The 14,841-nt window shown below is 30.2% G+C and overlaps 1 protein-coding gene across 1 annotated transcript; it reads right to left on the bottom strand.

Annotated features, from left to right (window-relative positions):
* Positions 1-342: 342 nt before the first annotated feature.
* Positions 343-14,418, bottom strand: LOC141702916 (cytochrome P450 714C2-like). The gene is made up of 3 exons (XM_074506503.1): positions 14,394-14,418; positions 612-787; positions 343-525 (listed from the first exon to the last, which is right to left on the bottom strand). The coding sequence occupies exons 1-3, from the start codon at positions 14,416-14,418 to the stop codon at positions 343-345; spliced, it is 384 nt and encodes a 127-aa protein (XP_074362604.1).
* Positions 14,419-14,841: the final 423 nt, after the last annotated feature.

Below are 14,841 nucleotides of genomic sequence, written 5' to 3'. Positions count from 1 at the left end.
TGTTTTGGCTGCTCAAAAGGCCTTTATTTGTTTTGTTAATTATTGATTTTGGTTTAGTTGTTATGGTTTTCGAATCTTTCGTGTGGTTTTAATTGTGAATTCTTTTATGGCCATGTGTGATTTAGTGATTTTGGGTGTTTGTTTAAAGTGATTCTGTTAGCAGATATGTAACTGGATTAGGGCAGACTAAAAATTTGTCAACAACTTTCGGAGTAACTTGTGATTGTTAGTCTGAATTACTGTTATTAGTCTGAAAGAACAAGTATGGAGTTCCTCACCTGTAGAAAGGACGACCATTGAGTATGGTTGGCGAACCAGAGGCTTGTTTAAGAGCTCTACATTTCAAAACAAGCCTGTGTTTATAGGATAGTTTTCCCCAAACATGATAGTAGAAAACACATGGCATGTGAAATCCCTCGCATAATCATCCCCTTTTATCTCTGCAATTTTCCCACTATCCCCAACCACATTCTCCAAAGATTTGATTAGTTTGCTCCCGGAAACTACACCTATGCTTAGCATTTCCTGCGACCAATTATTACATAAGGTATATAATCTCAACTAGTCAATCAATAGATAATATAGAACTAAAGCTTATGAATAAGGAGTACCTTGACTTTGTCTACAAAAAGATTATGAGTAATGTTTTTTCTCTGGTGAGACCAAACTTCCTGATTTGTTGTAATCAGACCTTTGCGTAGTAGAGGCCCCCTATCCTTCTGCAAGTAAGCAGGCTTTCCCAAGTCTAATGTTTTGCTTATATTAATTTCTCTCACCAAGACGGGATCTGCAATATACAGAATTTGTACCTTACCAAGTACAAAGGTGAAAGTTTTGCCTGCATTGTTGATTTACTAATATGAGTCTTTGACAAAGGTGTTAGCTTGTGATTGTTGATTTTCTGAATACTTCCCAATTTGCTTTTGAGTTTCTTGTGTTTAAGAAAGGAACGAGCCCTGAAAACTGACACTAGTATCTATTAGTCTGAATGTTCATATATTCTTTTTATGCTATAAGACGAGTTAACATGATATCCTTGTTCCATTGTTATTTTTTTATAGGTGACATGGTCGAGCCCGAATTCGAAGAAGGGTAATGGAGACAAGGGTAAGGGAAACAAGAGGGTCAGGACCAATGAATACATCAAGAGATATGCTCATTATTATGAAAGGTTGGTTGTAAATGAAAAGTCAAGACAGAAAGCATTAGTAGATCTAAGCGAGATATAAAATAAGAAACTTCAGAAACTCGAGAAAAAATATTGTCAGCGAGAACACCCAAGCTTCTTTATGGAAGCTTGGGAGCAGATTTTTGAATGAAGGCGAGTGTTAAAATGGACTTATATTTATGGATATTCTATGCCACCAGAAGCATATATGAAAAAAAACAAATTGATTAACCACGAGGTGAGTCTGAGGTGGCTTTGGAAAGGCTCCATGACTACGAAGAGAATAAGCTGCAAAAATACTTTAGGGATGAGGCTAGCTCAGAAGAATTTAATAAAAAAAATCGTAACGAGCTTATAAATTTAACAAAGGTAACTGGAAGATATTTTTCAAACTTTCTCAAAAGATTAGAAAATGGGCTATCTGAAGTTGATGTTACTCTAGTGAAAGAAAAACATGTCCAATTGACAGATGCCCGGCAATGTCAATATTGCAATATCCTAAATGATTGTGACCATAACATGTGCTAAGGGTGCTTGGTGCGTAAAGGGGGTTAAAACAGAGACACCAATCAAAACCTTTGAGGTAAGAGTTTCTTTAAGGTAGCGAGATAAAAAACAATTCTTATTTTTCAAGTCAGCTTAATTTAAGGGATTTAGTAAGTAGTTGCTATTGCTTTGTTTTCAAGTGAACTGGTTTTGTTTTTACCTTAATTTTCATATTACTTAGATTTTGCTTTACTTATGTTAGACAATTCCTATATTTTGATGTTTGTTTGATTGGAATATTAATGTAGTAGAATTTCTATGAAGTAATTTTAATTCTCCTACATCTCATATGAAAGTGGAAAACTACTTATAGGCTTATAATATTATGTGATAAGCTGGGCAGTAAAAAAAATTAAAATAGTCATGAAAATGGGGAATTCTGAGAATTGAACTCGGAATATCTCACTCCCTAAGCGAGAATCATACAACTAGACCAAATGCCATCATGGGTGCAAACTAAAAAATAGTTTAGAACATCTCTATCACCCCCAAAAGCAGAACAAGTAACACAAAAAGATTTGAAGCATCCCATTGTTTGGTATTTATCTTTAATGGAAAGGGTGTATGTCAGAGAGCATTATTTTGTAGCAAACAACATTAATTTGGCAGCAATTATTTTTCTAGCTGGCTTTCCTTTTTAGACGATTATTGGACAAACTATTTTGAAGTATTCATTATGATTTCTCTTGTAATTAAATAGAACTGTACTTACATCATACCACTTTGTTTCTAACCGTTGGCTGTGGCCCGGGGGTCAAGCGTATTAGGATATAAAATATTATTGTAAATTACAATTGAATATAGACATTAAGAAATTAATTTTTGACGAGGAGGCGAAGAGCTGCAAACGTCCATCAAATCTCCAACCACAAATGGATTAAGGTACCAATCCACTTCGAACACGTTCATTTATACAAACAGAAACATTGTCACACTACAGATGTCCAATTCCCTGCTCACAAATCAAATTATTATACATGTAAATGATGACATACCATTATTACATATTTGTAAAGTCTTAAATGAAACACATCAATTTCGTATTTATTTTTATTATTAAATTTCATATCCAGACTCGTTAAAAAATGCAGAGATAATTCAAAGCAGGAAGGAACATAGGAAAAACAAAAAGGAATATACGCGAGGCTGTTAAACAAAGTGAAGAATCTATAAACATAATGTTATACAATTTATGCATTTCGTCACATATATGTGCTTCTTTGATGTTTCAACCAATTTTTTAAGAGAATATTGTATACAAACCATAAGTATAAATTGATGTTGGTCGCTTCCACGGATTACACTAAAGGTTAGAGTAAGAGTGAACCCATGTAGTTTATGCAGACTGCTTCTCCATTAGTTCCATCACAACACTTGAAAATCAATCCCAATTTCCCCTTGAGTTACCTCATGTATTCATCGTATCATTATTCATTTTACTAAGAGAGGACCATCAAATAAATTTAATTAAACTGAATTTCTAAATTACAAGTCATTATATTTATCGAGTTTACTTACAATATCACCATCATGAAGTAGAAATTTCAATCCCCTGCAGCTCCCAGTGTTATTTAGTATTAGACACCCGAGTTCATTCTAATATGTTAGACAAGTGGATGATTGATTTGATAAATTCTCATTTGACATGTAGTCATAATAAACTAGCATTTTCAAATAGTAGTTTGTAACACTCCTATACCACATTTGAATGTTGTAAAGTTATTTTTTTAGTATCATAAGTAAAACTCATTACCCGTACTCCACCCTTACATATCAAATGAAAATTTATAAAACCCCTTACACACACATTAGTGGATTAGAATGGAATTAGGATGTGAGTTACCACATACCATATAGGCAACAAGGAGATTAAATGATTTTCCAAAGACCTCTTCATCAAATGAAAAATGGATTGAAACAAAAGTACCTAATAGCTACATTAACAAAATTAGGTAATTATTTTTCTACCATTGATACACATTTATATTAGAAACTAAAGTATGATAAATCATCACTTAAATATTTGAATTTTTGTTGGAAAAACTTAGAGAAAAAAAGACACTTACAGTTTGCAGAGAACTTGTACTGCTATTTTTACTTATTATAAAACTCAAGGTAAACTAGCCATTATATAGGCTTTACAAACATATTAAAACTAACTACTACCAAAACTAACCACTAATAATTAATGGGTAAATTACATTTCCATAATTTACTCCACTACCCCACTACTAAACAATTCTAATATAATATTTTTATCTAATAATTAATCTATTGCTAAATATCTAAAACATCTAATAATTAAATATAATTAACTAGACAATATTTGAAGCATAAATCTAACAGTTTCAATATAGTGATGTATCACCTGTACCCCACTATTATATTCACCAATGAATATACACAATTAAAATTGATAAACAGAAAAATAAAAATTATGGTAAAAAGACTTTGCAATCCCATCTCCCATATGGTTAAGGATCAGATTAGCTCAAGTTTCCAAATTATTGAAACAACTCATTGCATTCACAAATCCTCAATAATATAAATAACCAGTAATATAAAAGAAAATTGTATCACTAATTTTCTTCAATTAATATGCATTTCTATTTCTCTAAAACACAAAATCTATATAATCTAAGGATAGTTCATGAAATATCATCATCTTAAAAAAATTAATTTCAATATAATGATGTACCATGAACATCCTCAAATTATATGGATTTGATAAACTATAACACATTTTTGTTAACAAATTTAAATATTCTTACACTATCATTATATGAGAGGTCTTCTTACTATCATATAATCTAAGGACACTGTATGATTTGCACGAACATAGATTGTGTACTTATTTATAGTAGAATAGAGGGATATGAAAAAAATAAGTCAATAACATTACCACTAATTTCAAAGTATAACGTATGTTTACAACAGGATAACATCCAGGAAATACAAATTTTATAAATGCTCATTTAATTTGTGAAATCTATATACAGCTGGAAAAATAAAGTACAATTTTTTACATATATTTATATATAATATAATTGGACTTTTTGTTAAGACAATAATATGAAAGACACATTTTCTATTAAATAATATGCAATTTTAATTGATGAGAGGTATTTATATATTTAAAAACAAATTATTTGAATACAATGCACAATGCACAATATACTTATTTTTTGGATGTTTGGTACAATGTAACTTAACAACAATATAAAATAAAAAATTTTAAATATTATGCAATTTTGGATAGTAACCGATAGTATATCAAAAAATAAATTATTTTAGTAGTAAGGGACACATTTTTTTTACAAAAATGATAAGGACAAATATTAAATATGTAGTAATATATGAATATTTATCGATAATACATTTTTAAAATGAAACAATGATTTTTAGGTTATTAAGATATATGCATACTCATGATTTGGTGGTTCACCAAAAGGACATATGGGCTTTTTTGAAACTGGACTATACAAGTGTCCCTAATGGAAGGGTAAATGACTAATTGTTAATTGGCTCAATACAATATTATTTTGATCTCTTTAGAAATAAATTGAATAGTCCTCTAAGTTTGCAAAGTTGTTTAATTAAAACTTGAATATCTTTTAATTCTAAATAAATTAAGATTTTAATGTTATTCAATCTTATATTTATGAGCATGAAGCCACAAAATTTAGCTGCATCAAGTCACCAATGCCAAATTTTTCACAGAAGTTGTAGACATATGCCTTGAATAAATGGATGCTCTATAACATTTAGAAGGCCGATCAATCAATGATATTATAACTATTTACTTGTCAAGTTTTTTAGCTTCTTTACGAGCTATATTAAGGTTTGATCAATCAATGATATTATAACTATTTACTTGTCAAGCTTCTTTTGCTTCTTTACGAGCTAGATTTTAGTAATCATTGCCAATTTGCTAATATTGACTTTAAAGATTACCGTGATGAAGCCATTCATTATTTCTTCTAATAGCTTTTTTATACAAATTAACACATAATTAATATAATATATATTTTACTAATTAGAAAATCAAATAAATATATCTGGGTATTAAAGTATGGCCATGACTTTTAAAGGTCATATATAGAGGGAAATGGTGATAACTTATGTAAGATTTTATCATGGTATTGTTGTTTAATCGTAGAAACTTTCTTGTGATTGTCCAGAGAATACAAAAATCAATAATGATACACGTGTAGTCTTCAAAACATGTTGGATGCATTTATCATCTAAATCATAGAACACAAACTTTCGATGTTTGTACGTACAGTTGGAGCATACTACTGAGTACTTGTAAGCGTCCTTGCAAGCACGAGTTTTGTTGGATATACCTAAGATCATGGAATGCACATGATCCTAAGGCATGTAACTGTTATTAGGAGACTGTGAGGAGAGCATAATGTGAAGTTGTTAGACTTAGAGCATCGGCTCACGAATACATTAAGAGATATGCTCAATTTTATGAAAGGTGGGCTATAAATGAAAAGTCAAGAGAGAAAGCATTATCAGATCTAAGCGAGATAAAAAAAAAGAAACTTCAGAAACTCGAACCTGGAGAAAAAACATTGTTAGTGAGAACACCTAAGCTTTTTTACGAAAGCTTGGTAGCAGATTTTTTAATAAAGACGAGTATTAAAATGGACTTATATTTATGGATATTCTCTGCCACGAGAAGCATATACGAAAACAAAGGTATTTGAGTAACTACAAGGTGAGGCTGAGGTGGCTTTAGAAAGGCTCCATGATTATGCAGAGAATAAGCTGCAAAAATAGTTTAGGGATGAGGCTAGTTCAGAAGAATTTATTAAAAAAATTCGTAAGGAGATTATAAATTTAACTAAGGTAACTGGAAGATATTTTTCGAACTTTCTCAAAGGATTAGAAAATGGGCTATCTGAAGTTGATGTTACTCCAGTGAAAGAAAAGCATGTCCAATTGACAGATGCCTGGAAGTGTCAATACTGTACTGCCCTAAATGATTGTGACCATAATATGTGCTAAAGGTGCTTGGTGCGTAAAGGGGGCTAAAACAGAGACACCATTCAAGAATTTCGAGGTAAGAGTCTCTTTAAGGCAGCGAGATAAAAAAATTTCATATTTTTCAACTCAGCTTAATTTAAGAGATTTAATAAGTAGTTGCTACCGCTTTGTTCGCAAGTGAACTAGTTTTGTATTTACCTTAAATTTTCATATTACTTAGATTTTGTTTTCCTTATATTAGACAATTCCTATATTTTAATGTTTGTTTGATTCGAATGTGAGGGAAAATAGGGAATTCTGAGAATTGAAGTATTCATTATGGTTCTCTTGTAATTCACTAGAACTGCACTTACCTCATACCTTTTTGTTTCTAACCATTTGTTGTGGCCTAGGGGTCAAGCGTATTAGGATCTAAAATATTATTGTAAATTACAACTGAATATTGACATTAAGAAATTTATTTTTGATGAGGAGCCGAAGGGATACAAACGTCCATCACATCTCGAACCATAAATCGATTAAGCTACCAATCCACTTCGAACACGTTCATTTAATACAAACAGATACATCCTCAGACTACACATATCCAATTCCCCGTTCACAATTCAAATTATTATACATGAAATGGCGACATACTATTATTACATATTATTAAAGTGTTAAATGAAATCCATCACTTTCGTATTCTTCTTTATATCTAAATTTCACATCTAGACTCGCTATAAAATACAGACATAATTCAAAGCAGAAAGGAACATAGGCAAAAACAGAAAGGAATATACGGGAGGTTGTTAAATAAAGTGAAGAATCTATAAACATAATGTTATACAATTTATGCATTCAGTCACATATATTTGCTTCTTTGATGTTTCAATCAATTTTTTAAGAGAATATTATACACGGACCATAAGTATAAATTGGTCGTGGTCTCTTCCATGGATTACACTTAAGACTAGAGCAAGACTGAACCCGTGTAGTTTATGCAGACTACTTCTCCATTGGTTGCATGACAACACTCGCAAATCAATCCCAACACACCCTATAATTTCGAGTTACCTCCTATATTGTAATATCCGGGACATAACGTGTAACTGTTTCTATCAATAAATAATTATTATGTGATTATTATATGATTATTATGTGATTTTTGGTGAATTATCTGATGATTGGTGTTGTTATATGGATGTTTATATGTGGTAGAGAATAGGCATGTTAATTTGATTATGTCCAGAATAAAATATAGATACTTATGGTATTTTTCTGGTAATTTTTGGATTGTTATACGATTTTATAATGATTTATGATTTTATTAATTATTTTCTGAATAATTACAAAACTATTTTATAAAGCCCGGAATCGTCCAACTTCAACCGTTTTTGCATTTTTACAACCCGAAACTCTTCAAAAAATTCCTTCCTAACCCAATCTGATAATTCCTGACATTTTCTGTGATTTGACTTTTTTGTTCGGATTACGGTTTGACCTGTACGTGTCCCGGCGCAAAATTTTCGATACTATAACCATTTCGATAACATTATCTTCAGATAAAGTGTTTTATAAGAAGCCCTGTCTTGATAATTATCCAATAGTTTTAATAGTTATCCAAAAGTTTTGATAATTATCCAAAACAGGTTGATAGTTATCCAAAATATTGTCCAATCGGATCGTTTTTGCAGTTACTTAGTGGCAAAGTAACTTATTTTTTTATCCAATATGATCCAACACATATTAATATTCCATAAATATAAATAGCCTATTTATTATTTCATTTTATTCATATAATCATAATAGATCAGTAAAAATATAGAAAATACAGAGAAAACTCTGTAAAATCGTCACATTCTTCAGAATCAAACTCAAATTCGAAAGCGTTATCGAACTCGGAATCAAGCGTGCCATATACCAAATCGAAGCTCTCAAAAAGTTCTTTCATAATCAATCATCCATTTCAGTGCAGAAATCTAGGTGATTTTCTTATTTAATTCTTTTAATTCGAATTAATTAATGATTAAAATAGGAATTTTTGATGTTGATGTTTTTTATTTAATTGATGATTGTATCTTGTAGATAATTTTATCTTTTTCATTTTGGTATATTATATGTCAAATTTGGAGTTCATTAACATGTAGAAAAGTTGGTTTGATCTTCGAGTTTGAATGTTCTTGGTGTTCTTGAAAAAATTAATCGGAAAATTCATGTTTTGGCTGGATTTTTAAACCCGTTAAATCTAGGCATGTTTGCAGACTGTAGAGATGTAGATCGTCTCACCAGCAATCAAACCATGCTAAAATTTTGTCTATTGGATGTCGACTGAAAGTCATCAGAAAATCTGACATCACCAGCGACGTGAATTCCAGTCGGTTTTCCGGCCGACTCGGGTATCGTTTACAACCTAAGAAACCACGATGATGTTCCTGCTCTACGCTGCTTTTAATCTGCATCTTTTGAGGGAATTCTGGACAGATTTTCGAGCTTGAGGTCGGCCGGCAATGGCTGCCGCCGGCGACCGAGGAAGAAGGTGGCAAATTTTTATAAACCCTGTTTTAAAAACTTATAAAAAATGGATTTCTATTTATAAAAATTATAAAAATGATATTATGTCTATATTTATTTTCAGAAAATTGTTTTTAATAATTTAAAAATTCCAAAAATCATTTTTTTAATTACGAAAATTATTTTTAATTCAAAAAAAAAATCTGAATTAATTAAATAATTAATTTTAGTGGATAATTAATTATTTAATTGATCAATTAATTCAAAAATTAATTGATTTATTTAATTATTTAATTATTAATTAATTTTAATGGATTTTTAATTAGATTTATTTATTAATTTTGATTTAAAAATTTTGAAAAATAGTTTCGAGTTTTAAAATATTATTTTAAATTATTTTCAAGGCTCGATAACTATTATTAAATCATTTTAAAGTTAGATTCGGGTATTTGAACGCTGTTATTTAATTATAAAATGACTAAGCTACCAATCCACTTCGAACACGTTCATTTAATACAAATAGAAACATCCACACACTACAGATGTCCAATTCCCTGCTCACAATTCAAATTATTATACATGTAAATGGCGACATACCATTATTACATATTTGTAAAGTCTTAAATGAAAGCCATCAATTTCTTATTCTTTTTTATTATTAAATTTCATATCCAAACTCACTAGAAAATGCAGACATAATTCAAAGCAGAAAAGAACATAAGAAAAAACAAAAAGGAATACACACGATGTTGTTAAACAAAGTGAAGAATCTATAAACATAATATTATACAATTTATGCAGTCGGTCACATATCTGTGCTTTTTTGATGTTCCAACCATTTTTTAGAGAATATTGTACACTGACCATAAGTATAAATTGATTTGGTCGCTTCCATGGAATACACTAAAGGCTAGAGCAAGAGTGAACGCGTGTAGTTTATGTAGACTGCTTCTACATTAGTTCCATCACAACACTTGCAAATCAATCCCAGTTTTCTTTGAGTTACCTCCTCTATTCATCGTATCATTGTTTATTTTACTAAGAGAGGACTATCAAAAGAATTGAATTAAACTGAATTTCTAAATTATAAGGGATTATATTTATCGGGTTTACTTAGAGGCATATCACCATCATGAAGTAGAAACTTGAATCCCCTGCAGCTGCTAGTGTTATTTAGTATCCAATACCCGAGTTCATTCTAATATGTTGAAGCTTGGATAATTGATTTGGGAAATTCTCATTTGAAATGTAGTCATAATAAACTAGCATTTTCAAATAGTAGTTTGTAACACTCCTATGTTGTCAAGCTATATTTTTTAGTATCATAAGTAAAACTCATTGTGAGGTAGTCCACCATTACATGTCAAATGAAAATTTATGAAACTCATTACACACACATTAGCGGATTAGAATGGAATTACCGGTGTGAGATACCAGATGACATAGATTCAACAAGGAGATTAGATGATTTTCCAAAGACCTCTTCATCAAATGGAAAATCGATTGTGACCAAAGTACTTAATAGCCACATTAACAAAATTAGTTAATTATTTTTCTCCCATTGATATATATTGATATTAGAAACTAAAGTATGATAAATTATCAAGTAAATATTTGAATTTTGATATACTCATGTATCACCGGTACCCCACTATTATATTCACCTATGAATATAAACATACATGATTAAAATTGATAAACAGAAAATTAAAAATTATGGAAAAAAGACTTTGCAATCCCATCTCCCATATGGTTAATGATCATATTTGCTCAAGTTTCCAAAATATTGAAACAACTCATTGCATTCACAAATCCTCGATAATATAACTAACCAGTAATATAAAAAAAATTATATCACTAATTTTCTTCAATTAATATGCATTTCTATTTCTATGAATACAACTGTTAACAAACGAAATCTATATAATCTAAGGATTGTTCATGAAACATCATCATCTTAAAAAATTAATTTCAATATAATGATGTACCATGAACATCCTCAAATTATATGGATTTGATAAACTATAACACATTTTTGTTTACAAATTTGAATATTTTTACATTATCATTATATGAGAGGTCCTTTTACTATCATTCTATACAAGAATGTATAAACAAGGACACTCTTTGATTTGTAATTTGTATATGAGGAACATAGATTATGCAGGTATTTATAGTAGAATACAGGGATATGAAAAAATAAGTCAATAATATTACCAATGATTTCAAAGTATAACGTATGTTTATAGCTGGATAACATCCACCAAATACAAATTTCATAAATACTCATTTAATTTATGATATCTGTATACAGCTGGAAAACTACAATTTTTTACATATATTTATATATAATATAGTTGGACTTTTTTGTTGGGATTTAATCTGAGTTTGTGGGCTTGGCTATTTGTTTGTCCTTGTTGGTTGGGTCGATCTGCAAATGTGGAGTCTATGTGTTGGACATAGTCAATGTATTCCTGGAGTCTTTTTAGGTGTTTATCAGTTTCGTTTGAATAAAGAGTTGTAATAGGAAGTTAGTTGCCATGTTCTTCTAGTTTGTATGAAGCTAAGTCATTTGTTTCTGTTTATGCTTTTCATATATATGTACTTAGCACTCATATAATAAAAGTTAACACTTAGCATACATTGTGTATTTTCCCAGTTATTTCATTAAACTCTAACAAGTTTGATTGAACTGTATTCACTTATTCACAACAATTTTTGTTATGACCATAATATGAAAGACACATTTTTTATTAAAAATATGCAATTTTAATTGATGAGAGGTATTTACATATTTAAAAAAAATTAATTGAATACAATGCACAATGCACAATATAATTTTTTAAATTTATGTACAATGTAGCTTAACTACAATATAAACTAAACATTTTTAAATATTATGTAATTTTGGATAGTAAGAGATAGTATATCCAAAAATCAATTATTTTAGGAGTAAGGGGCACATTTTATTTACAAAAAGGATAAGGACAAATATTAAATAAGTAGTAATATATGAATATGTATATTTATCCATAATATATTTTTAAAGTGAAACAATGATTTTTAGATTATTAACATATATGCATACCCATGATTTGTTGGTGGTTCACCAAAAGGACACATGAGTTATTTTGAAACTGGACTTTACAAGTATCCCTAATGAAAGGGTAATTGACTAATTGTTAATTGGCACAATAAAATATTATTTTAATCTCTTTAGAAATAAATTGAATAGTCCTTCAAGTTTGCAAATTTGTTTAATTAAAACTTGAATATCTTTTAATTCTCAATAAATTAAGATTTGAATGTTATTTAATCTTATATTTATCAGCGTGAAGCCACAAAATTTAACTGCATCAACTCACCAATGCCAATTTTTTTAGAGAAGGTGTAGACACATGCCTTGAATAAATGGATGCTCTCTAACATTTTGAAGGCCGATCAATTAATGATATTATAAATATTTACTTGTCAAGCTTCTTAGCTTTTTTACGAGCTATATTAAGGTTTGATCAATCAATGATATTATAACTATTTACTTGTCAAGCTTCTTTGGCTTCTTTACGAGCTAGATTTTAGTAATCATTGCCAATTTGCTATTATTTACTTTAAAGATTACCCTGATAAAGCCTTTCATTATTTCTTCTATTAACTTTTTTATAAAACCTAACACATATTAATATAACATATATTTTACTAATTAGAAAATCAAATAAATATATCTGAGTATTAAAGTGTAGCCATGTTTTTTAATGGTCATATATAGGGAAATGGTGATAACTTATGTAAGATTTTATGATGGTATTGTTGTTTAATCACAGAAAATTTCTTGTGATTGTCCAGAGAATACAAAAATCTATAATGATATACGTGTAGTCTTCAAAATATCACTACAAGAAAATTAGGGTATTTTCAACCAATTAAATTTGACTGCATGTAAATTCTACTATATTCGGTCGAATTTAGTAGGTGCGGCTAAATTCGACCAACATTTGGTCGAATTTAGCGGCGGTCGAAATAACCCGGTCGAATATACGGTTATTTTCGACTAACTTCTCTTTTCGGTCAAATTTAGCACGAGGAAAAAAATGCGGGAACAATCCCGCCAAAAAAAAATCCCGCATAAAAAATTCGACCGAATTTGGTCGAATTTAATAAGTGGGATCGGCGGGAAAAATTGCCGCCCTTTAATTTAAAATTTTCAGTGGGCAGGGAATTTCCCTCTAAAAAAAATTTGAATAATTTCTGCTATTTTCGACCAACAACAGTCGAAATAATATAAATTCAACTGACCTTGGTGGAACGGAGATAAATTCGACCGTAGGACGGTTGAATATTATATTTTCGACCTAAGGTAGTTGAATTTATATAAATTCAACTGACCTTGGTAGAACGAAGATAATTCGACCGTATGCGGTTGAATATTCCTAAATTCGACTACAGTGGGAAGCATTTATTGACATACTAAATTCAACCGTGTCTGGTGGAATTAAATCTTACTATATTCGACCAGCTGCGGTTGAATGTAAATAAATACAACTATAACTAGTAGCATAAATATAAATTCGAATGATTTTAGGGCGTTACTAAATTCGACCGCTTCTGGTGGATTTGACCCGTACTAAATTCGACTATTTCTGGTTGAACTTAACCCGTGCTCATTTCGAAAACCCTACCCCTTTCTCCATTCCAGTAGCCGTTTCTCCATTGTTTCTCCCTCCATACTTTCTCCCCATTTCACTACTTTTTTTGCTTTTCAACTAAAATTACTTCTTCATGTGAGCATCTCAAATCTCAAATCATCAAGTAAGTGTAATTCTTTTACAGATTTTTGTTTTAAATAGGTTAATTGTGATAATCTTTATAAATTTGAGTAGATTAAATTTTTTTTCAAGAATAATGTAATTATTTGTTTATTTTTTGGTGACTAATATGGTATTTATAATGAGATAATCTTAGTTTCCATAATTAATTTGGTAATTTATTTTATTGATCATTTTGTAGATGACATCCGATCGTAGGTGGATTGGTCGTCATCGATTTAACGAGGCAAATATTTAATGGAAGATTACAAAAATGGTGTGGATAATTTCATTAAAATTTACTATTGAAAATCTTGATCCCGAGACAACGGTCTTATAAGATGTCGGTGCAAAAAATTGTGGTAATGGTACTACAAGTATCCTAGTACCGTGAAAGTTGATTTTTATCGACATTGTATTATGTAATGGTATTACTAGATGGGATTGTCATGGGGAAAAAGAGTGTTGCCACAACGATGTTGGAACGAGTTTTGGCAATACTAGCTACAGAGATGATGATATGTATGATGCCACATGATGATGATTTTGAGGATTGCGAAGATTTGATGAAGAACCGAATGCAAAAGCAAAAGAATTTAACGAGATGGTAAATACCGCTTCCGAACCAATATATCCAAATAATGCCAATTTTACAACATTGGAGTTTGTAATGGAGTTGCTTCGTTGGAAAAATAGGCATAATTGTAGTAATAATGGTTTTGATGACTTGTACACCTCATGGATTAGTATTCCCTCATGATCATAAGTTGCCTGAGAAGTACTACACTGTACGAAAGATGATTAGAGGATTGAACATGGAGTATGAAAAATTGATGC

Source organism: Apium graveolens, unplaced genomic scaffold, assembly GCF_009905375.1.
Source record: "Apium graveolens cultivar Ventura unplaced genomic scaffold, ASM990537v1 ctg5890, whole genome shotgun sequence".
NCBI classification, from domain to species: Eukaryota; Viridiplantae; Streptophyta; class Magnoliopsida; order Apiales; family Apiaceae; genus Apium; species Apium graveolens.
This window is presented reverse-complemented; position numbering and strand designations above follow the sequence as displayed.